At 39.2% G+C, this 26,151-nt stretch overlaps 1 protein-coding gene across 3 annotated transcripts; it reads left to right on the top strand.

Annotated features, from left to right (window-relative positions):
- Positions 1 to 2,272: 2,272 nt before the first annotated feature.
- On the top strand, positions 2,273 to 18,292 carry nlgn3b (neuroligin 3b). 3 transcript variants are annotated; one of them, XM_010781705.1, is made up of 7 exons: positions 2,273 to 2,730; positions 5,936 to 6,606; positions 7,974 to 8,033; positions 8,805 to 8,954; positions 9,844 to 10,029; positions 12,289 to 13,078; positions 16,211 to 18,292. In XM_010781705.1, the coding sequence occupies exons 2-7, from the start codon at positions 6,126 to 6,128 to the stop codon at positions 17,001 to 17,003; spliced, it is 2,460 nt and encodes an 819-aa protein (XP_010780007.1). In that variant the 5' UTR covers positions 2,273 to 2,730; positions 5,936 to 6,125; the 3' UTR covers positions 17,004 to 18,292. The 3 variants fall into 3 exon arrangements, with proteins under 3 accessions (XP_010780007.1, XP_010780025.1, XP_010780015.1); XM_010781713.1 differs by lacking the exon at positions 2,273 to 2,730 and adding an exon at positions 3,008 to 3,089; XM_010781723.1 differs by lacking the exon at positions 7,974 to 8,033 and having other exon boundaries at positions 16,211 to 18,289.
- Positions 18,293 to 26,151: the final 7,859 nt, after the last annotated feature.

Genomic DNA, 26,151 nt, shown 5'->3' on the forward strand with positions numbered 1-26,151 from the left:
ACCATTGAGCGAAAAGGAGCAGGGAGAAGAATAAAATCTTATGTGCCCTGCCCCTTTCTAAAAAAAACAAAATAAATACAAATAGATGGTCTGCCCTTCATAATAACGGTAGTAGTAGTATCTTAGGATACTAAGAGAAACACACAAATACTTATTTCCCACTTGACGGTTAACGGAAAGAAACAAAACAACACCAAAACATCACATGTATAAGGAAAAGAAAAGGAAAGTGCAACACCCTCATCTGAATCCTACTGGAGAAGAAGGTGGAAAGCAACGCATGATGATAATAATAACAATAACAACAATAACAATGGCAATGGGACCCGCAAATACAGAAGAGACATCACATCAAAGACATCAAAAACATGAAGGACCTGAGTAAATAGACTTATTCACATTCTGCTTCATATTGTCCCATCTTTCTTAATTTATACAACTTCTTTAATTGATAAATACAAATACAATTCTTTAGATCCTCTTGTTGAGAATTCCACAATTGTACACCAACCACCGAAATACACATTTGTTTAAGAGTAGTCCTTGCATATGGGTGTTTAAAATTTAATTTCCTTCTGTGGTCTTCCTTGTCTGATCCAAAAACAAACAACTGTTGTAAATATGCTGGTAACATTCTGCTTTTTGCCCTGTGCATTACTGATAATGTCTGCAGCTCAGCTATGTCTTTGAGTTTCAAGAGTCCTGACTTAAAAAACAGTCTGTTGGTGTGTTCTCTTGAGTCAGCTTTATGAGTTATTCGTACTGCCCTTTTCTGTAATGTTGACAATGGCTTTATGTTGCTCATATACGTGTTGCCCCACACTTCTATACAATAAATGAAAAATGGCAAAATAAGTGAACAGTACAACATCCTCAATGCCTTGTAATCTAGCAAATACTTTGCCTTGTTTAGAACAGAAATATTCCTACACACTTTCGTTTTAACATGTGCTATGTGTGATTTCCATGTCAGGTTTTCATCCAGCGTCACACCTAAGAATCAAAATTCAGAAACCCTTTCAATAAAAACTCCATCATGTTTCCATAATATCTTTTTGCTTTGTAACCAAGCTTACAAAAGATATCAGGCAGCATCTCTTCCAGGAGTGTGAGACGATCCCTGGCTCTGCACATGCATAAATCACATCATCACAGCTATTGCCTCTGGGCATTATACAATAAAGCGTATGTGAGAAAAAATGTTTGCTCTGTCAGCAACTGTCTGGACCTCGCCTCATACCTCATAACATGTTAGTAGATTTCTAGTTTGTGGTTTGGGCGGATTTCAGAATTCATTTTTGTGATTTCAAGATAATCTTAAGAATACATCTGAAGAATAAGCTCTATAAAGAAATACATTTAGGCAAGCAGGAAGAGCGAAGCAACAGCTACAACACAACCATTCCAAAGATCTTAAGTTTCTAGGACAAGTGTTCCAAAAAGAGAGGAGCAACATCAGAAACTGATGTATGTACTGTATGAAAGGGAAGAAGAGAATGGAGGTCTTTTGATGGTGCTGCAGTGTTTATTGATGAAGATACTGATTTGAATGTGTAAAACTTCTTTATGAATAATTAGGTTTTATCTTCCATCTTATGTTAAGTATTGTATTTATTATTTTTCATCTTATTTAATCCTTTTTATTTGTACTATCATTATAAAAAGTGTCTTATTTTCGACACCATTTTCCATTCATTTGGCCTTCTATCCATGTTTTTATATTGGTTTTATGTCAATTTACCTTATTTTGAAGCCTTCTGTGCTGCATTTCTTATTTGAATATTGTATTGCATTTATAATTTATTGTAATAATTATTTTCTAGTGTTCCCTTTCCTTCAATTGGCTGATTTTCTGTCACTTTAAGTCGTTTTTCTATTTGTGTTGCCTTAGAGCAATTCATTATTGTGTCCTAATAAGGGACGGTCTTTCTGTGTATTGTCTCCATCCAACCTGCTTGTTAAACATAGTGGACCTGGTGTTCCAGAGCTGTCACTGCAAGGCTCTCCAGCACTGCTTCCTTTCTCTTTTTTCAGATACAATTCCCTTAGTGATTGGAGAACAGACGTTTCAATAGCACATTCATATCGTTTAGGACTTTGCTACAAGCAGATGAGTTGATTAGGAATCTAATTAAAAAAATATTACCAAGCCATGTGGGAAAACACATTGGAGGGATATTTTTCTTGTCCTATCTTAATTTCCTTAAAAGGATTATGCCAATGAAATAGCCTAATGTATTCCAAATGCACATCCTCCTCCTCTCCATGCAGGCCTGCACTCTGCTTCAATAGCCTCACTTGTTTATCTGGTCAAAGGTAGATGAGATTTGCAGGAGCACAAAGCGCGTGAGTACGTGAGTGCTGTCCGAGGTTACGGTAGTTACTTAATGGTTTCTAAATTGGGATTTTGTTGGTTGTTGGAGGGTGAATTCAATGCACTGGCGTATCCCGGTGGTTGCCTAGTAACGCGCTGGCAGTGGGCGCCGTACAGAGATCTCTATGGTGGGCGCTCCATTAAAACCGTTGGCGCTCCTGACCTTGGCTGTCGTATATGCGCAAAGCACACAGTCTGTGCAAAGCAGGAGATAAGAGTACAGATCCGTGCGTTTGATAGCAAAACCGGGGGACATATCTCACACACAACCAGCCCCATTGTATTTTAGCGACACTGACGGGCATGGTATGGTGGAAATCTGGAGATGGAGCGCGTATCAGCTTGTGTAAAAGCAGGTGAGTTAACCTAATGATTATGCCTGTTTTTTTTTTTCTTCCTCCGTGGGATGAGTCCTTGTCCAGATTGATCATTTGCATCTTAGATAATTGTAACGTTAAGAGCTGTTCGCGATAGAATGTTTTGTCTTGCTATGTTTTTCATTTGATCCAATATTAAATCGTCCTAGACCTAGATTTAATAAGCTTTCCAGTCACAACGTGAGGTTGCACACACACACGCACACAAACACACGCATACACATACAGCAGTTTGTCGATGCTATCTGGGCTGTGGCTTGCTTTGTGGGTCTGGATCCGTGCATTCATTTATTAAGCTCTGATCATTATGTTGAGTGCTACCTGCATGCATCTAGAAGGTAAAGTCAATGCGTCAATCCCTGCTCCTTGTTATTGCATTGCTAAATTAAAGGGATCTGGGGAATCCACTAAAATGGGTTTGATCCACACCAGTCGAATTACAAGGGCATTGGGAGTCCAGTCCTGCTGTCTGACTAGGCTTCTTCTCAAATGCTTTCATGTCGAGGGCCCCCAGGCTAGCAGATTCTGATCGATAAGATGTTGTCCGAGAGATTTTTACAAGTGCTGAATTGGTGTTGATTTGTGTGCCTGTCGATTATGTAGGTGTATAGTAATAGTGGGAGAGAAACATGATTATAGTAATCATACTAATAGGTTTGTAAATGGGATCAAGTCAGTCATGTTTAAGTATTTTGCAGAAAATGTTTGTAATGTATTTTATAGCAAACAACATCTGTGATGCATAAACATCTGGCTGGTTCAAAATAGTCAAGTAGAATTATATGTTATGGTTGTAAAACATCTTGATTTGTTTGAACTTATCGCTCATTTACTGAGTTATTGCAAGCATTTAATTGGAAAGACAGACTGTATTTCACCCATGTTTCTTTCTTTTTCTGTTGATGGGCGTGATGCCAGTCTAAATTGCCCCAAAACTTGCAGTGCATCAAACTCGACTGAGTGATGGCTCGTGTTTATTACATGGCCCATTTGGTGTAAGCTATAAAGCTTTTATCCACATCTGCCACATCGCAGATCACAAGTTGGTAAAAGAATACTCTGCAGCGCAGGCAGCATCCAGATGCTTTAGTAAGTCTGCAGTACAATCAGTTAAACAAAATGAAAGTACACATGTCATTCACAGCTTTGTTCTAGTGATTTATATTAGAAATTTGATGTCAAATAGCACAAAGAAAGCACATCCACTGATACTAATATCATGAATGCATGGGTAATTTAAAAAGGAAATGCTGTTCATTTTAAGAATTCATTCATAGTATCCCTTTGATCTACATCAGCACAGGCAGTGGGGATGCTTTGTGGGCTACAGACGACCAAGTGTGATTGTTGATGCCAACTGTTCAGACCATATCTGCTATTTAAGATCACTGACAGTGATTTCCAGCAGGTTTTGTGAACATTGAGTGATTTATTATCAATTTCACTTCCGAACCATGAGATGTGCCCTGATCTAGGAAGAAAATCAGGCTCTTTATCTTTTCAATTTTTTTAATGTCCTGGGAACCGTACATCATTGTCACATAACAGATAGTAGATTGAACAAGTTTTGTCCTTTTTTTGGCTATAGGGATTTTTCATAAGTGTTAATTAATACAGACAAATCTGGCCTAGGGCAGACTGGTACAATAATTCTCCATCGGACGTGATATTCATTTGATGTGTCTTGTTCTTTAAAAATGTGGCATACTATGGTGTTTGTATCATGTAATGTGTTACATTACATGAAAGAGAGAACGTGCACCCTTTAGACTGCGTGGACGTCCATGCTTGTGTAAACAAAATGTTGCAGAGAAAAGCCAATGCACCACATATGCTTAATTAGTTCCTCTAAGGAGAAAGAAAATTGTCCCACTGTCCTAATAGATAGGTCCGTCAGATTGACAGAGAGCAGTTTAGTTAGAGTCTTTCACAAAGCTCCAGTACTCGTCAATAGATTTGATTAGTTTAACAAGCTTGTTTTTGCTTTGCTCATTGACGAGCCAGTGAGAAACCAATGCCAAGCATAATATGCTTCCTGCTACCCTACACAATAAGGACTAAGACGGGATGCACTTTGGATAACAAAGTAGCTAATTGGAAGACTTGCAACACAATTTGCTCTCCGGAGTTCTCCACGGGTGAGCTTACATTTGATACCTTATTTGAATACAGTATACACATGTGATTAGGGGTGAATGTATTCCCTTGCTTACTGAAGCATTCATAATGGTATCTTAGCATCAAGCAGTGCAATATTCCCTAGAATAATTAACAGATCTGATTTTTTCAGTGAGAAGTAAGAGAAATCAGTTGAATCAACAAGAAAGCATTTAGGGCTTCCATAGCTGTAAAATAAAGACTTACCCGTTGAAAGAAGTGGAAAAATAGGGAACAAATCGATTTCAGCAGGTGAAGACTCCCACAAATCAAATCCACAAAAATAAGTCAAAGGCTCGTTTTCCCCTGTTATTGAACTCAAATGTTTTTTGCTGCCTAAAAGCCTCCCTCAAGTCTTTCAATTAACCTGCAATTACTCTGCTTTATGAGGAGGGCGTTGGTGCTACTGCAGTCCCATCAGACATGTTTGTTCTGGGACACTTCTCCATTATGCTTCTTCAAGTCAGTCACTGCCAGTGCTGCTTAGATGTAAGACAAAAAAACACATTCAAACATTCCCTATCTATGATGTGAGATATGTGGTGTTGTTAAAATACCAAAGACGAACATGTAATCAGATATTTATTTCCCAGAAATGTCATTTTAATCTGTCTTCAATGCATTTGTAAGATTTGTCTTTCCTTGCTGTTCATTTTGTTGATTTTAGAAGAAGAAAAGCGCTGCTTAACACCTTTTAAGAGGAGATGTTTTTCGCAGCATCACTCCAACATCCCAGCAGATGGATTTTTCAGATTCATCTCCTCCCCCACTGATGCACAGATCAGTATTCAGTGATTTGAACATGTCTAAGCATACATTTTCTCTTTTAAGACAGCAATTTGCCCCCAAAAGGTCATTATTGAAGCGTTACATCGGATGAGGCATACTGATATAAAGCTATATAAAAACTGTGTATTTATAGCTCCAAGATACAGGATTATGATAATACATTTATCAAAACATAGTCAATTATGTAGAAATTGAATATTTTCTCATAGTTTGATGTTTTTTTTCCTCCTGTTTTCAGATTTGTGTGCACTGCAATGAAAAGTGGAGGTGGTGGCGCTCCATACCTGGCTGAGGTGCGTTTGGATTTGATAACCGTCACTGCCAAAGGCATAGCGAGTGATGTCTGTTTGATAGGCTCAGCGCAAAGGGACTGAGCGCACACTACAGTGAGCATTTGTGCTGTGCAAGGGCACTGTCCTGCCCAGACCATGTGGCTGGCTACATTCAGAGACCATCTGTTGCCTGCACACCTGCTGCACCATCAAGGGACTGTAACCGTCACCCATTGTGCTCTTCTTTGGTGGATACTATGTTCCTGCTGGTCCTTCACCAAGTCCACAAGTCAGAAATTCTACCCGACAGTGACTACTCAGTTTGGGAAACTCCGAGGTCTTCGGGTCCCCGTGCCCAGCGAGGTGCTCCGGCCCGTTGATCAGTATCTGGGGGTCCCCTACGCTGCTCCACCAATCGGTGAGAAGCGTTTCATGCCCCCCGACCAACCCTCCTCTTGGTCCGGAGTCAAGAATGCTACCCACTTCATGCCTGTGTGCCCTCAGAACATCCACAACACCGTGCCCGAGATCATGATGCCCATATGGTTCACCTATAACCTCGACACAGTAGCCACCTACATTCAGGATCAGAGCGAGGACTGTTTGTATCTAAACATCTACGCTCCGACGGAGGATGGTGAGTTGGTTTGGTAAAAGGCAGCAATGGCTTTTCATATCTTCTGATCATTATTATCGATGTTGCTCTGTTATCATCATAAAGCATGTGTGCGGCCACTGCTCATGTCAATGCTGCCACCAAGGGCTGATTTACCATCCAAAGCAATGCTTTGTTTTACTTGTTGCAATCCATTTGAAATAACAATCATGTTCCCATTGATAAGCGGGAGATTATTCATACATTTGGAGTTGTGGCAACTGAAGATACTCTTATGCCACTGAGGCGCAACTGGACATAAATGTACCCGGGTTTGTGCTTGTTTCTTACAAGCATTAAACACCCAGCTAAATATCATATCGCAATATCTCTATTTGTCCAACTAAACTGAGGAAAACATTTCAGTATTTGATGAACGATGAGCCTGCTTTGCCATCACCACTGAGCATCAAAGTTCATCCTGAAGATTCACTAAGATCTGGTAAAGCTAGAACAAAAAAAGGAGATTGCTGCATATTTTTTAATGAATCTCATCTTTTCTCAGGCATTGTTTCTGTTGGGCCAATTAGTGGGAGTCAATTCATGTTTATCTCTAGTTGAATCCCTCCTTTGTTTGTATAAGAACTGTGAAATGAACAAGGGGACATTTTGTGTCTCAGTCGTTAACCTGTAGTTGACTAACTTAATTTAATTAATTTCTCTAATTCAGGTCAACATGTTTTTTCTCAATCAAGCATTTATTATAACATGAAACATTTGTCATTCAAAGTTAGACCGTGTTCAGCTCTCAGCGGTTAACCTGAAAAAACAACATGACAGTTAGTTCTAAAATATAATTGTTTAGAGCGATAATAATGAACCAAGAAAGATGTATTACTCCAGTCAAAGCCGAGGCAGCTGGATCAATATAAAGACAGATAATAAAGCATTCATAGGTAGCAGTGTGTGTGTGTGTGTGTGTGTGTGTGTGTGTGTGTGTGTGTGTGTGTGTGTGTGTGTGTGTGTGTGTGTGTGTGTGTGTGTGTGTGTGTGTGTGTGTGTATACACCCTGTGCCATTTCCTACAAATATCTAACAAGGACAAGAATCTGTTTAATTTATGAAAACAGAATAACAAACACTTATTTTGCATCTCTACTCTAGCTTATAATGTCATTTTGTCATATATCTGTAAAGATTTTACATAATTTCATCTGCATTTTGTCAGAAAGCAATCACAGGTAAAAGTGCAACATGCAAATGGGCTAATCTTCTTTTTGCCTTTAATTTATGGATCTTTTTTGCTCCTTGTTCAGTCAGTTTAATTGGACCGGATTTTCTTAAGCAAAAGGCACAGTCAACCATGCTATTTTGAATTTTTGTACTTCTTTTTCCTTATGTGAATCGCAGGGAGCCATCACAAGAAAAAGGGGGCGGCTTTCTCACATGCTGAGGCTCATATATCCGAAGGTATTTTTTTAAGAGTTCAAACTCTTGATGCATGGATTATTTTATTTTAGTTAAGTGAAAAGAGATCTAACACTCTTAGCTTCTTCTTTCCTCAGAAACAAGTGGGGTTCCTTGTACTTGAGTGAGATGAGACCATTTTGATCTGGTTCTACATGAGATCGCTGTTGCTGCACATTTGAGCTCTTTTACGATCCTTTTAGTAAGAGCTACATCTCTGCTGCCATGCACATTGATTCACAGATTTGCATTTTCTATGTCTTATAGTCTTTTTAAAGACAGCCATTGGTCGTTGTAAAAAATCCAAAAATGCACCATAGATTTTCCTTTTTTATTGAAAGAAGTAACCATTCCTATTTTAGCATTTAACAAGAGCTTGGTGTAGTGTGGACTTTTTCAGTCCAAGTCTACACACATGCTTTTTCTGCTTGTGCATGCTTATTATATCTTAAACTATAAAAAGTCATCATTACAGCATATTTTTCTCAACTGACATCAAACCGCGAATCAAAGAAATATATGCTTCTTTCTTTTTACCTGTACTTTTAAAAATGGTCAATGAGGAAGTACTTTAGAGAGTATTTACCATGCATTTTCTAAATATCATTACACTTTCCAAACCACAAGCCTATCACTGCTTCCAAGCACCTTTTCTAATCTGTCTTTACTCATGCTTCACACTGAACAATTGATATAACGTATCAGTGCTACATTCATTATCCATTTAATTGTTTTTTGCTCAGCATACAGTATGTGTGTGTGTTGACCTTGCAGATATAAGGGACTCTGAAGCTCGACCTGTGATGGTCTACATCCATGGAGGCTCCTATATGGAGGGCACCGGGAACATGATGGACGGCAGCGTGCTGGCCAGTTATGGGAACGTTGTTGTGGTCACGCTCAACTACAGAATCGGAATATTAGGTGATGAAAACGGGTCTGTTTGCTAACAGTTAATGGTGTTCTAAATGGGGTATTTAGCCTCTTAAATGTAGGAGAATAAACATTATGGTCATTTATTTCCACTTGTTTTTCTGCAATTACGCATAAATAATAGAAGAGATGAGAGAAAAATGCACAGGAGTATAGGTTAAATACTGTATAGGCAACTGAGATATTGGTAGTGTGGCTTGATTTGCATAAACATGTTGTCCTCAGAGGAAAAGCGATGCAAATAAGTATCGTGGTATGTCCTTGTTACATAAAAAGCTGTTTTAGACCTACTTTGAAAATGCTTTTATCTTCCCTCAGATGGATTTATCTAATCTGTTATAAAAATAATAAGCCTTCTCCATTCGTAAAAGAAAACAAAATGATTTAAATACAGTATTTGAGGGATGTAGTATTCAAAAAAACATTTGCAAGGTTAAGAGTTTCCCTTGTGGTAAACATTCAAAACAGTACATTGTCGAGATCAGACTAGACAAAGGGAATGGGTAATTGGATCAATTGTAAGAACACAACGGACCAGTGTGCGTTTTTGGGGGGGAATACATCTAGAGTAAAGTTAATGATTTATTTATCTATGCACATTGAATTTTATGTTAAGTCACATGCGATGAAGGAATTCAGATTCAACTAGCTGAGCCCTTATTACTTCCTGAGGGGTGCCACTGTTGGAGTCAGTATCACGAGAAGTTGACTAAAGCAGTCAAGACACTGTTGGAGAGAGCAAAGGCATATTTGCACCTGAGGGGAAACGGTGTCAGCTCACTCAGATGCCCTGCTGGGCTACAACTTTAGATCAAAGCTGTGGCACAGACTGTAGATCTCTTCTTCAGCACTTCCTCTGAAGTCTCTCTGTGTGCTTCAGGCTTCCTCAGTACTGGTGACCAGGCAGCAAAAGGAAACTACGGACTCCTGGACCAGATTCAAGCTCTCCGCTGGATCAGTAAGAACATCGGTTACTTTGGAGGAGACCCGGGTCGCATCACAGTTTTTGGATCTGGAATCGGTGCCTCCTGCGTCAGTCTGCTAACTTTGTCCCACCACTCAGAGGGTAAGTATCCCCATCTCAGTTATTTACGACTTCAGTTATTTCATAATTACTCCATTTTCACACTAAAGTTTAAGTAGCAATTAATGAAATCATTTAGCAGCAGTGTCAAAATTCAACTATATTAATTGCTCATCCTGAAAATTCCAAAGTTACTTTTTGAACAATACATTTTAATTATTTTGGACTTTTGTTCTTTATTTCAAGTGGGGCTCTAAATGGTCTGTCAGGGAGATGAAGTGTTATGATGTGGGAGTAGGGTATAGGGGGTATTTGTTAATTAAGTAAGTGATTGCTTTTGTTCCCCACTACTCAATCTAATCAGCCTAAAAGCTTTGCCTCCTAAAATGTGAAACTCTTAAAGAAGCCTACTGGCATTATAAAGTTTCACCATGACTTCACGTTCATCTGTGTCCATCAATTTCTCCATTTGGACTGACTAATATGTCCCTATTTCAGATTTGTTTACCCTTTTTTACCCATGTATTGTCTTTGAAATATAAAAATAGCACTCATTTCTTTGGCATTAGCATTTATTTGCATTGAGCAGACGCTGTTAGCCAAAGACAAAGCCACATTATTTAAATGGTTTTTTAAAAGATATTTCTACTTTCTAACATATATTTGCAGTGAAAATGTCACGATGTAGTACAGCATGTTCAACAGCATGTTTATTTTTATTAACTGAATTATTCTTTGAAACGACAATATAAACCAATATGAATTCAATTTAAATACCTCTATTTAGAGTATCAGAATCAGTATCATGAATACTTTGTTGATTGAGGGGGCATACAAGGATACTAATGCAGATGCTTTATTCAAGAAAAAACATACTGTAAAAGTTTTAAGAAAAATATAAATGAAATTAAGTAAACCTGTCTGTATGGTATTACAATATATGAAAACAATAAAACTGGAAATAATACAAATCAAAATGGGTAAAATAAAAAGTTTACGTTAATGTCGACAGTAGTGTAAACATGAATGCTGAATACCCAAAGGAAACGGATATCTGATTATCCCCGGTAAAACATTTTTTGTTGGAACATACTTTTCTTTGAAGTTAATATTATGCTATTTAGTGAACAGTGATCCAAAGCTCCTTGCAAAAAAATAGGGGTGCACATTTCAAAAGGGATGGCCCACAGAGAATGGAAACTCTTATCTTTGCCGTATTATTTCCCCGACCCTCCCATTGTATGCTGGACAGAATCACAAGAAGGGCACAAATTGCATCTTTTCGTCAATGCCAGGGAGGCTGCGGCAACTGTCCTTTGTACGGTTTGTATTTGATGCCCTAGCTCGGATGCAGTGAATGCACAAACACCTCCAGCTGTCTTTGAAGTAGACTAGCTAGCTGCTGCCCTAAAAAAAATTCAAATAAATGACAGTAAAGTAAGGAGAAAGTGACACTGCCCATGCACTCTTTTCAGCGACTGCTGTGCTTTAACCTCAGCAGAGTATTTTTTGACTTGATACATATCACTTGTCATTTTTAGGTGGTAGATACAAAATCCCTAGAGACAGAGGTGGCGCGCTGCATAAAAACAATTCAACAGAGCATCGTGTTTACTGTATCAACATTAGAGGATCAGGGTTACTGCATATTCAGCTCCCTGCACAGACCGTCCACCGCACAGTTGGAATCAGAAGCCTGTATGTAAGCTATACAGCTTGTTACACACACAGTATCACTATTCTACAATTACAGAATGAGTGTATACACTGGCAGAGGGAGAACTAGACACCTCATTGAAACAATCCTGCAAAATTGATCATTAATTTGACTAGTGTCCACAGTCATCCGCACTTAGGAATGACACCACCTAAACGAAAAAAAGGATAAACAGAGAAAATACGGTATTTCTGTCTTTTTCTAAAATTGTAATGACAATGGAATGGGACAACATCCTATTAGCAGCTCATTTCTCCCACCAGCTGCTTTACTGAGCAGCTTTTCATCAGCAAAGCTCAATCTGGCCTTTTCTCTCTTTCACACTAATGCTTTATCTGCCTGGCAAGTATTCCAAGTACATGACATGTGGGCTTATTTGCTTGTATCTACCTAAATGTTGTGTGTCAACAAACCTTGGATTTAATTGGGAATAGCAATTAGTTTAAAGTGAGTCATGTATTTGCTTGGGGCGGTTCAGTAAGCTCTTAAGGTTTGCAATGAAAAAGGAATACTAATACTAACCACCATTCCCCTGGCTTCTGTTGTCTTCTGTGTCTTTTTGTTCTGAATTTTTGTCTCCCAAGGTTTGTTCCACAGAGCAATTATCCAAAGCGGTTCAGCACTGTCCAGCTGGGCTGTCAACTACCAACCGGTCAAGTACACTCGCATGCTGGCCGAGAGGGTTGGCTGCAACGTGCTGGACACCGTGGACATGGTCTCCTGCCTGCAGAAGAAGAGTGCGAGGGAGCTGGTGGAGCAAGACATTCAACCGGCTCGATACCGTGTCGCTTTCGGTCCTGTCATTGACGGAGACGTCATCCCGGACGACCCAGAGATCCTGATGGAGCAGGGCGAGTTCCTAAACTACGATATAATGCTTGGTGTTAATCAGGGAGAGGGACTGCGCTTTGTGGAGAACGTGATGGATCTGGAGGACGGCGTGTCTGGCAGCGACTTTGACTTTGCAGTGTCAGACTTTGTGGACAGTTTGTACGGCTACCCAGAAGGAAAAGACACACTGAGGGAGACTATTAAATTCATGTACACTGACTGGGCTGACAAGGACAACCCGGAGACCAGGAGGAAGACTCTGGTGGCTCTCTTCACCGACCACCAATGGGTGGAGCCCTCAGTGGTGACCGCTGACCTGCATGCCCGCTACGGCTCGCCTACCTACTTTTACGCCTTCTACCACCACTGCCAGAGTCTCATGAAGCCAGTGTGGTCAGACTCAGCACATGGAGATGAGGTGCCTTATGTGTTTGGCATCCCCATGGTGGGCCCCACCGACCTGTTCCCCTGTAACTTCTCCAGGAACGACATCATGCTCAGCGCAGTGGTTATGACTTACTGGACCAACTTCGCCAAGAGTGGGTGAGTAACAGCAAATCAAGGGATAATCCAAAGTACATGTTAATGTTTAAAGAAAACATGAAAAAAAGTAACTTTTTCAGAGATTTTGCATACATTTAGGCATCTGGAGAGCCTATCAACCAAAACTATTTCAAATAAGACAACCCGGGTGTTTTTTAAGGGGTCCTATTATGCTTATTTTCAGGGTCATACTTGTATTTTGTGCCTCTACTGTGACATGTTTACATGCTTTAATGTTCGAAAAGGTCTTTATTTTCGTCATACTGCCTGTGCTGCAGCACCTCTTTTCACCCTCTGTCTGAAACCAGAGCAGACAGAGGGTGAAAAGAGGTGCTGCAGCACAGGCAGTATGACGAAAATAAAGACCTTTTCGAACATTAAAGCATGTAAACATGTCACANGTGTGCCTTGGCAGTCTCAGAGCAATGAATATATTAAAATGCTTTGACAATAAATACATAAAAAAATTAATCTCTGGAGCCGTAGCGTTGCAAAAAGCACGACCAATCATCTGAGCCGGCCCGGCTAAAATAACTGGATGGCCTACCTGCCTGTCAGCCTTCCATCTGTGCACAAACTTATCTCGTGCCCTCATTGGTCATGTGCGCGTTCGTGTGTGTTGGAGGAGGGGCTCTGTAAGGAAGTCTGAAGGAAGAAGCAGATTTTTTCCGGTTGTGTACTTTCAAATTCTAGCGCACTCGAGCTGGTTTCTCCATTCTTACCTACCATACCTAACTATTTTTAGGGTGCAGCTACAGTTGCAAGAAAAAGTATGTGAACCCTTTGGAATTACCTGGATTTCTGCATAAGTTGGTCGGAGGAAGCCACTGCTGTCCAGAAAACATATTGCTACACGTTTGAAGTTTGCAAAANAGAGAAGACTGTTTTTTTTAATTAGCTTTATATGTAACCTTTAATATGGCTCATTGACATATAGTAGTGCCATTAACATGTGCTTAATATGTACACTTTGAAGGTAGGGTAGGTAAGAATGGAGAAACCAGCTTGAGTGTGCTAGAATTTGAAAATACACAACCGTAATAAATCTGCTTCTTCCTTCAGACTTCCTTACAGAGCCCCTCCTCCAACACACACGAACGCGCACATGAACAATGAGGGCACGAGATAAGTTTGTGCACAGATGGAAGGCTGACAGGCAGTAGGCCATCCACTTATTTTAGCCGGGCTGGCTAAAATGATTTACATATAGTTGCATTCAGTTTCCTATTTTACAACCCTCCCATGGCCTGTGGATTAACATCACTGACCTCACTCTATTTCCGTCGACATGATCAACCTCTAACTACTGCTGCATCCACTCTTGTTTTATCACACTGATTAAAGAAACATAGGATTCAGTAGTTCCTCCTGATTAAGCCTGAATTCCCACTGTCTTGTCATCCAGCCTCTATCTTATTCTCCCCTGTGTTAGTTCACAAGAACTCTCTCATGGTACATTGTGCTTCAGTTATTATACATTTAAATTGATTTCCTCGTTTGTTAGGTCTGCCATACCATTGCCAGATTTATTCAGTTTACATACATATACAGTAGAGAACAGTACTCTTTTACTCACATAACATTTGTTCACACTAGATATTCAATTAAGTACACCACCCACACAACTGTGGTGAGGCTTTACTGTACAGTCACATAAAATAAGCACACTCCGTCTAATGAAAAGCTGTCTCCTTTAAATGCCCTGCTGAGCTAATGCAGGCTTTCGTACAGTATACGCAATATATATTTTCACACATAACAATTCATACGGACTTCCTTAAGGTTATATATCTAAAACTTTACAGCCTAATTGTCATAAATGTTTACAGTAGTCACTCAGGGTTTTACAAAAAGGTTAAGTCGATCAAATTTGAGGAGACGGTTAAGATGTTCTCCATAAACCTCCGCCATCTTATGTCTATGTCTGCTTATATATATTTGAGTGGGAATCCTTCAAGTAACAGTTTGCTTTGGATTATTATTAGAAGCAGTGACATTTAAAGCATTTTAAGGAGACTTTCTCTGCTAAATAAAGTTTTCTAGCTTTTCACAAAAGAGCGTTTATTCTCCAAGAGAAGCTATGGCCTGGTATCGACCGGATATAACACTAACAGAGACTCAGCACTAAAGAAAAATGCTGTTGAAACAGAGTAAAGCACTACAGCTTGTTTAACAGTTTGTCATACAGAGGCACAGATTTGCTGTGATGAGAGACCACTAAGTGAGTTGTAGTGTAGTGGAGGACTCAGCTGCTGCTGCCCTGCTGGAGTCTTCCTGCATATTGAATGCAAAGCTGCAAAGAGACTCCGAGGTGACGACCCTAGCAGAGCCCGGGTCACAGTAGGCGACTGTTGTAGTGCGTATGAGGGAGTGCTGAGCTCTGGAGGAAAGATGGTGATATTACATTGTGTTTGACAGATTGTATTCTTTCTTGACCCTTCAGTTTGCATTTGGAAATGATGTGGTTATCTTATCACAACTTGAATGAGCCTATTTTCCATTCAAGATATACATCATGTTCTGGCAAATATAAGCAAAATCACATAATAATCAACGTCATGTTCAAAAGAAAGAACTGTAGAAAACAAAATGATGTCAGATGTTAGTTTTTTTCATTTCTAAGAGCTATTTGTTACAGCCTGTTCTGAATCATTCAATTCTACATCAATGTTCCTAATGCAGGAAGTGATATAGGAACATATTTCCTCTAATTTCTCTAAGCATCCCTGATTTGTTCTCATCTGTTAGTACCAATTGATTTCTGGGACTCATTCATTAGTTTGGCTCTTCACTGTTGTTAAGAGAATATTTTATGGGACGTGAGGAGCAGTTTTAAAAGGATACGAAAGAAGAAAAAAATGTTTTTACCATCCACAAATAGTTTGTCCGAAAAATAATAATACGAGTTTAAAATATAGGGACATAAAGGACATGAATATTATGTAATCATAATGCTTTCAGATGGTTTATTATTTTCTTGAACGCCAGTGCTGACGCTCTGGAACTTATTTTCAGTAGTATAGTACGTCAATTTCACTGCTGCTGGTTCTTGTTTTTGCAGCCTTATTTTGATGGCAGCTCTCCAATTGTTTTGTCTAATAAAGCAAGTGTTTTTGTCTCATGTGTTTGCAGGGATCCCAACAAACCAGTGCCACAGGACACTAAGTTCATCCACACCAAGGCCAACCGCTTCGAGGAGGTGGCCTGGTCCAAGTACGACCCATACGACCAGCTGTACCTGCACATCGGCCTGAAGCCTCGTATCCGTGATCACTACCGCGCTACCAAGGTGGCCTTCTGGAAACACCTGGTGCCCCATCTCTACAACCTCCACGACATGTTCCACTATTCCTCCACCACCACCAAGGTGACGCCACTGGATCCCACCCAGTCCAACGGTAAGAGGGCCGGCAGCACAGGCCGGACTCCTGCATCCACTTCCAACAACGGTGAAGGGGGGAGAGAGATGGGCCCTCTAATAATGCCGAACCCGAGAGATTACTCCACAGAGCTCAGCGTCACCATTGCTGTCGGGGCGTCGCTGCTCTTCCTCAACGTCCTTGCCTTCGCCGCCCTGTACTACCGCAAGGACAAGCGCAGTCGGCAGGACTTGTCCCAGCAGCACAGTCCCCAGTGCGACAGCAAAGGCAACAACGTGAGCCACACCACCACTATAGACGAGAGCCTGTCCCAGCAGAGGAACCAGTGTGAGGCCCTTCACAATCCTCTCCACGTCTCGCCAAGCATGGACTACTCTCTGAGCCAGCGCCGCTCCCCTGACGACATCCCACTGATGACCCCCAACAACATCACCATGATCCCCAACTCCCTGATGGGCCTCTCCAACATGAGTCCGTACAGCACCTTCCCAGCTGGGTACAGCTCTGCAGGCCTGCCTAGCACCCACTCCACCACTCGGGTATAGCCTGGCGGGAGAGGAGAGGAGTAGCGTGACGTACATAAAACGTGGAAATGTAAAGCTGTATTTAGGGTGTGTAGGTAAAATAGGATTGAAAATGTTTGTTCTGTCTTTTCCAAAGGTGTACAACCGCCAACATCCTGCCTTTGCTCTCTCATAATAGGAAGTCTAACTGCAAAGTCATTTTATATAATAATCATTTTCAAAGGCAGACAAAAAGAAAAGTGCATTTCATTTTCCACTTTGGCTTTTTTGGAACTTTACCTAGCAAGAACTTAGTATAATGTTTATACAGTTGGATTTGTATGGGAAGTTTTTTCTTACTCTGCTGATAACTATTTTGATCTCGAGGAACGAAGTGACATTACGACTCGTGGTGGACAGAGATTAAATCTGGGAAAAGCTGAAAAGCAGTATTATTATTCTAACTATTATTATCAAGCTATTTTATACATATTTCTCATGGTACATTGCTTAATATGAAAATGGATTTTTACTGTTATTACTTTAAAATGCCTTGTAACTCACTCGCAAGGATTTACTGTGGAACTATGGATTGAAATGTAACTGGTCACACACATGGTTAAAAAAAAGTTTATCCAACGTATTTCTATCTGGGAGTGTAAAATAAAGCACTCCAATGTAAGTGTGTGTGACTGGGCGTGAGTGTGTATGCTGAGAAGTGCGCTACAAAAATGTAATTAGGCATCGTTCAATTTAACCATTTAGTTTCGCATATGTAGTGTTGTGTAATCTATTGTAGTCTATTTGAGTATCCTTGCTATATTTTTATTTTACGTGTCTAAGATTTTGCCTAATACATTGGAGTAATATACCTTCTGCTTTACTATAAAAAGAAAATTGCTTAAAATGTGTTTTCCTACTCCAACCAACTCATGGTTATTTTGGCTTGGCTTCTTTGTACAGAATAAACTTAGGCCAACATTTTATTTGTCGTTTGTTTATGAATACTGTAAGATCTTCGGAAACATAAATGTAATTACGTTGTAATTGTATGTATACCAACTCAATTATTCACATTTATGAAGGAGTATCACAAAACGTACAGATGAATGCGCGTACTCCCAGTGGTTTGGACCCCGTGCGTAACAGGATATATCCAGGGGTCACTCTTTACTGAATGGACATGATGGACGTCAAGCTTCGAGTTTTGATTTCTTTAAACCTACCATAATGTTGTTTAATCTAAATAAAACGACTATTAAAAGATTTTTGAAAAAAGAAATGAGTCTTGTCAAAAGTTGGGATAATAATGTGTCATTAAAGCGTACAGAAATTAAAGGGTTACTAAAAGCGTGTGAAATGTAGTCCAAAGCTTTACAGTGGGTTGAATAAGGCCACGTTTGTTCCCCTCATATGGTAATGGATGGGAATAAAACATCAAAGTCTGTTTACAGGTCATGGGGAGTACTGCATATGTGCAAAATGTTGCATCAAGCTGTTCAGGGGCTCCAGAGGGGGGGCTGGTAAATACTTTTTGGGATTTTTGGATCTGTGTTAAAGACTCCAATTTTGAAAATGAAAAATAAATCTGCGTGTATGGATAAAATATCGCTTAGGAAATCTCTTCTGATATCAGCTTATGCTCTATCGATCCTTTTGTTAACTGTCCATGATGAGCCTGATGGGAGGAGAATGCTACCGTTTTGGAGTACTTTGTAAATCATAAATATAATCAGATTGGGTTTATCTAGGGAATATAATTGAATTGGGTTTAAGTTTGAGTTGACTTGAGCAAGATTATGTATATTTTGGAGCAAGATATTTTAAATGTTCCTCTTACAAATGAAAAAATAATGAGCAAAAATATAAACTTTCAATTCCATACCCAATATGCGGGATTGGTCGTTGTGTCATTGGGCAAAAATTCCATAATGCCCTTTAATTACATTGTAATTCACGTGGTGTGAGAAAAAATCTAGACATCTGCATCTTGGTTTTGTTTTCAGATTTTAGAAAATCTAGCCGGTTACGGAAGACTTTGCCAATCACAAGTCATTTTAAAAAAAGGCTGTCTATTGGCTATGTAAACATGCAAATACATTTGCAAATTCCTTTGAGGACAGCCTGCAGAAAATGTTGCCAGCAATGGAAACACGTCTAAAAGCATAGGTGTTTTTCAAGAGTTTTCAGAAAATGGCCCCAGCTTAAAGGGTTTACCACCACTGTATTTGATCTGTTATGTTCAGAAGCTTATGATGGTTTATATTTGCTATGTTTGCTAATTTACTGTAAGCAACCTTTTTATTTATAATGCATTGGGTTTCTTGACTTTTGCTTTTGTTAGATGACATGTTATAATTTACTATTATTGTGTGTGGGGGATGATTGTGACTGTGCTTACTGCTGTGAACAATAGTCTGTGATTTAAAGGGGACCTATCATGCAAAATGCACTTTGTGATCTCTTTTATACATAAATATGTGTCCCCGGTGCGTCGGGGAACTCACGCAGCGTCAGAAAATAAAACCCTTTCTCTTTTCCTCCGTACCCAAATCTTTCAAAAGCGGGGCTACAACGGAGCTGATCCAGATTTGCTGCCGATATTACGTAATTTCGGATGGTGGACCCACAGAGTTGCTATCAGAAACAATGCCTGACGTGTTTTGGACGTAATCTCGTCTTTGTTTCCTTTGGCAAGCCTCCCTAACACTCAGAGCTAACCTGTACTGTAGAGCACATGTCTTTAAAAAGCAGGAAATAAAAAAAGGAACTCACCTTGTGATAAACCTGCAAGAGAAAAAGCATTTGAGCTCCATACTGTTTCAGAAATAATCCTTGATGTGGTTTAGAACAGGATGGCGTTTTATCACAGCAGAATTTAACTTTATCTCCGGTAAAATTCTGATCAGGCATTAGCTCCGCCTCCTCTGTTTTTGTTTTTTGAGCTAAGGACCTAAAATCCGCGTTTCTCTAACAGTGCTGGAATAGAGGGATATGAGGGATGTCTAAAATGCATGATCTGTTTGTATTTTGAGAAAAACACATCATAGACATGTTTTTATATGTTTTTATATATCTGAGACTCCATAATAAATGCCTAAAAATACCATGATAGGTGACCTTTAAATAAAATTAAAATAAAATTTTATTATTATTTATATTATAACATTTAGCTACTTTTATCATACCCAATTTCCCCCTAAATAAAGTATTATGATTCTTATTATGATCTCTTCTGTTATCTCTTGCAGGATGCCTCCATCGCCCATCGCTTTCATCTGATGCGGGAAAAGCACCCTGAGAAGTTCAACAGCAGGTGAGAGGAAAGAAGGAGGCGGATATTTGGTATTTCACAACATAAATCCCCTCCCCTGCTCCAACGTCTTAACTACATTAGCTAACAAGCAAACCTCATAACCAACTAGTGACCTTGCACTTTAATCTGGAAACTCAATATCCCACTGAGCCGCGATCGTCAGCAATCAATAACAGAACAGAAGCTGCCTGCATAGTTAAATCAATATATCGGCAGTTCTGCGTTTGTGATAAAACTGGACCGACCGATGACGTGAGAGGAGGGGAAATCCAACTGGGCAGGAGCCATGGCTTCAATGGTTCCCAGAGACCAGACACAAATGATTTAAAATTAAATTATTGATCAAACTTTTTGTAATGTTCTCAGCTAATTACAAAATGTCCTATTGGGTTAGGGTGTTTTTTGAAGTACTTGGTCACGGTTTTTGAAAACTGTTTTGTTGAGAATAACAGTTTGTGCTTTCTTAATTGGCTTTACTTACTTTACTATGAAAAAGTACACCATCTTAATGTAGAAGAATATATAAGCCAGATAATTTCCATCTGCAGTCTTTTTTTTTCTGGTTGGCACATTTTGTTTTAGGCATTGTTTTTTGATCGACAAAATCAGATGCGCCTTGCTAAGCCAAACCAAGCTGTTTATTCTCCAGCTGTACCCTGTTATCCAAATGTGGCTCCACAAAGAAAGTTGACATGAGCACATTTCCCAAATGAAAGGCTTTTAAAAAAGAATAAGGGAAGTCAAAAACCAATGGGTGAATTAGCACTAAATTCAAAGAACTGCTAAGGCCGATGGGAAGGTTTTTAGTTTTGAAGGTATTTGGTAAAAAAAACTAAACAAAGTGTAGATATTTGACCTGATTTGATTCTAACTTTTAGTTATTGCTGTACGGGACACAAATGTGTGAACCAAATGTATTGGCACCCCATCAAAACATTTGAGGACATAAACCAAATATCTAACTAATGGCAGTGCCAGAAGATCACCAGGAATCATCAGGGTTCATCCTCAGGGCACCATGACGAGCATAACCACTCATAGAGCTCCATACATTTTTAGAAACATGTCAATGAGCCACAGCCTTTTCCTGAATAAAAATCAATGTTGTCCCTGTAGATTTTAGCTTCAATCCCCCCCAGAATATCAACATCTATGCACAACAAACACATGTTACTTTTAGTATTTTCATGAGATTTGTAGAGAAGAGGTGAAATAAAGAACCTGGTCTTTTTCTACTCGTAGAGCTCTAAAACATTTGAAACATATCAATGAGCCACACTGGAATTTTCTTTAATAATAATCAACATGGGCCTGTAGATTGTTCTGATTCAATCCCACCAGAATGTACAAATCTATATGCATGTAAAGAAGAGGATAAATAAAGAACCTGGTCTTTCAAATGTAAACATGTGCAACCCTCAGCTCTGAATCCATAGAGGCGAAGTCCCGCCCTTCTACTTCCGACCCATTGGACCTTATTTCGGAAAAATTATGTATTGAAGTCAATGGGGAGAGAAAGATTATCTTTCGATCCCGTTTGAATTGTGCCACGAATTACACATATGATGTTTTTCAATCTTAAAAAATCATTTCCATGTCAAAAAAGTCACAGTTTGTCGTAAAACTGTTGAAATATAAGACTATGAAAAATACGCAACTAGAAAGACTACAAATCCCAGAGTCCCGGTCCCGCATGCTAGCTCTAATGAACCGACTAACTCCCCTTGTGTGTATGTACAGCTCTCAACATGCCCAGACTTGGAGTGATTTTCACCTCTTTTAATACTTTCCGCCTCATTCTGAAAGAAAGAACTGAAATGTGCCAACGTGACGGCCGTCTGGGTGTGTGGTGCGAGACGGGAGATGTAGTTCATTGAGTGGTTTCACACAAAGAAAAGTGTTACTTCACAGTTTCACGACACATTTTTTTTTTTTTGACTTGCAAAATTATCTTTTAAATTGACTAACATCATATGTGTAATTCGTGGCACAATTCAAACGGGATAGAAAGATAATCTTTCTCTCTCCATTGACTTCAATACATACTTTTTCAGAAATAAGGTCCCATGGAGGAGAGGGAGGGACTTCGGCTCTCTATAAGGGCAAACAGGTAGCCTCTGCCTCAAAAATTAAAATAAATACTGTGTAAATAATCCAACTTTAAATAATGCTGCACGATTTGAAGAACTGTTAATAACAGAAGTGATATTTCTGCTGCTTTTGGTTTTAGCTAAAAAACTAAAAATGAAAATGCTTGTACACAAAAAAAGATTAGAGGCATTCCCTAAATCCCTACATTTTGATATCGCCATATTACACGATGTGTTAATCGTGCAAGTTGACATTCAGATAATTATTAAAAAGCTGAATATTGTTCAGCAGAACCTTTTTAAGCAAACCTATATTTCTGGATGCTAGCCTCTATGCTAAGCTAAGATCTCTTTCTGTAGAAATAATTTGTTTACTTGCAAGTTGACATCGCATTGACTTTAAAAAATCTATATATTGTTTAACCTCACCTTCACATCTCACTATTCAGCACGTTCTGGTTTCTTATAATCATCAGTCTTTATGCTAAGCTAACTAGCTGCAGGTGCTAGCATAGCAACAGGAGAGTGGTATCGATCTATTTAGAATACAATTGGTGTTAGATTCTGATTTTCTTTTACCTTTTTTAAATCTTTATTTTAGACTGAGTAAGTGGAGATTAAATGAGGCAATGTTTCAGGCTTTCTTGTTGTCTATTTTAATATTTCTGTACAACCCTCTAACAACCCCCCCCCCCTCTACAGCATGGTATGGCGAGTGTTCTTCTAGTGTTATCTGGAGCGGTCCTCAAGTCCAAGTTCTTCTTACGCAGCTACGTTCGTGTGTTTACAAGCCGTCGCCTTACCTCCTGCTGTTCGGCTCCTGCCGCTATGAGCCAGTCTCTGAACGGACATCGCCAAATTACTGCGCAATCGTCGCCCTCAAGGCCGCACTTCCGTCGGATCGGTCTGCAAACCGACTGGAACGCTCACCGGACTGCCTCAACGGGCGCGATTACATCGAGACGTTCACCTGCCAAGGGGACGCCCAAGATGGTCAACGAGGGCAGGCAGTGTGTGTACTGTTCGGTATCTCAGCATTTAAATTTTTATTTTTTACTCTATTTTAGTCAGAGGACTCTTTAAAAGTAGAGACATCTACATACTGATATACACCTGAACATCAGCAGGAGAGGACTCTTTAATTAGAGACACTTACATACTGGATATACACCTTTACATCAGCAGGAGAGGACTCTTTAAAGTAGAGACACTACATACTGATATACATACACCTGAACATCAGCAGGAGAGGACTCTTTAAAGTAGAGACACTACATACAGATATACACCTGAACATCAGCAGGAGGAGACTCTTTAAAAGTAGAGACAGCTACATACTGATATTACACCTGAACATGCAGCTGGAGAGACCTTTAAAGTAGAGACACTACATACTGATATACACCTGAACATCCAGCAGGAGAGACTCTTTAAAGTAGAGATACTACATAATCGATATAACACCTGAACATCAGCAAGGAGATGAGTCTCTTTAAAGTGGAGACACATACATACTGAAATACACCTGAACATCAGCAGGAAGGACTCTTTAAAGTAGAGGGGAACACTACATACTGCAATATACACCTGAACATCAGCAGGGAGAGAACTCTTTAAAGTAGAGACACTACATACTGACTATACACTTGAACATCAGCAAGGAGAGGACTCTTAAAGTTAGAGACACTACATACTAATATACACCTGAACCATGCAGCAGGAGAGACTCTTTAAAGTAGAGACACCCACATACTGATATACACCTGAACATCAGCAGGAGAGGACTCTTTAAAGTAGAGACACTACATACTGATATACACCTTAACATCAGCAGGAGAGGACTCTTTAAAGTAGAGACACTACATACTGATATACACCTGAACATCAGCAAGGAGAGGACTCTTTAAAGTAGAGACACTACATACTGATATACACCTGAACATCAGCAGGAGAGGACTCTTTAAAGTAGAGACACTACATACTGATTATACACCTGAACATCAGCAGGAGAGGACTCTTAAAGAGAGACACTACATACTTGAGTCATACACTGAACATCAGCAGGAAGAACTCTTTAAAGTAGCTATAATCAGTGTTTTTATGGCATTTGTTTAAGGTGGAGAAGTTAAAAGACTAAATCAACTTATCGTTTTCAGTCCCAGGGCGTTGAAACAGGACATGTAATAAAACCTAAACAAGCGAATTAAATAAATAATGCCAACCTCTATAAAAACTTGAGCATCACTCTTAAAACTGCAGGGTTTGTTTAGAGCTCAATACTGTTTCGTTTAAAAATGTGTGTACCTTGCAAGTTTATACGATCTGTCCAAAAAATTTAAGTAACTATCATTTGGCTCTTCTTTACCTCCTATATGTAACAAAAAACATCTAAAACTCAGGCCTCTTTTCTGCTAGGGATGTTAACTAATCCGAAGCAGGAATCTATATTTCAGTAATTGATCCTAAAAACGTCTCTCTCCTCCTGCTGCAGCTTATTATCTCTATCAGCAGACACACACACCACATCAGAAATATGACATTAATCTAGAAAAAAGCATGACGTCTGCCGCTGATGAATGTTTTCCTCTCGTCGAGCTTTATTAAAATAACCAGACTGCAGAGGAGGGGAAGGGCTCCAGGAAAATACGAACCATGGAGCACCACACCCTGGTAAACACACAGGCAGATACACACTCCTACAACACACTCTTGTAACCCTTCAAGCATAGGCAAGTTTATTTATTATGCACATCTTTTCTGTACGCGACAATTTCAAACGTGCTTTACAAAACAATTTAAAAGACTTTTTAGGAAATAAAATAACATTAAAAAACACCATTATACTAATTTTACAACAGGCATTACAAAGCAAAGATAATTAAAAAATAAAAGATAAACACCACAAGTTTACAATACATTGTCTAAAAGGCATACTGTGTCGAATATGAGCATCTCAATTAAAAAGCAGCGGCAAAGGAGATAGTTTTTACGTCTCTAATAAAAATAGTAAGCGTTTTCTGCGGGACGTGCATGGATTTGGGTAGTTTATTCCAGAGTAAAAGCTAGAAACACTTTAGGCTCAGAAAACACACAGTGAGGAACCAGCAGGATGTTTGGAAATATACTGCTGTTATCAGCTACATGTATTTTAGGTACTAAAAAAACCTGGGAAAAAACTAGATTTTGAACCAATTTCACAGCTTTACAACAGGCACCAAACTCCATGGACAAAAACAATAATTAACATTACAGCGACACATATAGTTTTATTGTGTTATTGTGTGAACTTCGATCCACTAAAGTTGACAACAACTAACACAAAAGAAAATAACATAATCAAGGCAGTATCTTAAAGTATCAAGTCCGGTTCCTGAATGTCTCCAAATAATTGACATCTGCTGTAGGTAATACTCTGACTTTTGTGTTAAGGATCTTATGTATATCTATATTAAATGTCCTTGAAGAGAGGGATGAAGACAGCCCTTTAAGACTAGCGTAACAAAAAGCCTTATTTATGCTCTCTTTTAAACGTCACCAGACATCCAGTGAGAATGTCAGTATTTTAACCCTGACATGTCACATTGGTTGCTTATTAACCCACTCGTTTTGTTACGGTATACGTTTGTATTTAGTTTTTGTTGGTACGTTTTTTTTATGTTTGATAGTTATTCTTTTTATATGTATGTTTTGTTTGAGTTTGAGGTTATGTGTATTTTTATCTCTTGTTGTGTGGGTGTGTTTTTTGTTTATGGGGTCTTTCTTTTTTTGTGCTTTTTTTATTATT

Source organism: Notothenia coriiceps, unplaced genomic scaffold, assembly GCF_000735185.1.
Source record: "Notothenia coriiceps isolate Sejong01 unplaced genomic scaffold, NC01 NC01_scaffold00000493, whole genome shotgun sequence".
Lineage (NCBI taxonomy): Eukaryota > Metazoa > Chordata > Actinopteri > Perciformes > Nototheniidae > Notothenia > Notothenia coriiceps.

Excerpts from the sequence above, each read along its gene's own strand:
- nlgn3b (XM_010781705.1), top strand. The coding sequence starts at position 6,126 with ATGTGGCTGGCTACATTCAGAGACCATCTGTTGCCTGCACACCTGCTG. Across the intron at positions 6,607-7,973 it reads CTACGCTCCGACGGAGGATG|GGAGCCATCACAAGAAAAAG; the intron begins GTGAGTTGGTTT and ends TGTGAATCGCAG. Across the intron at positions 13,079-16,210 it reads ACCAACTTCGCCAAGAGTGG|GGATCCCAACAAACCAGTGC; the intron begins GTGAGTAACAGC and ends ATGTGTTTGCAG.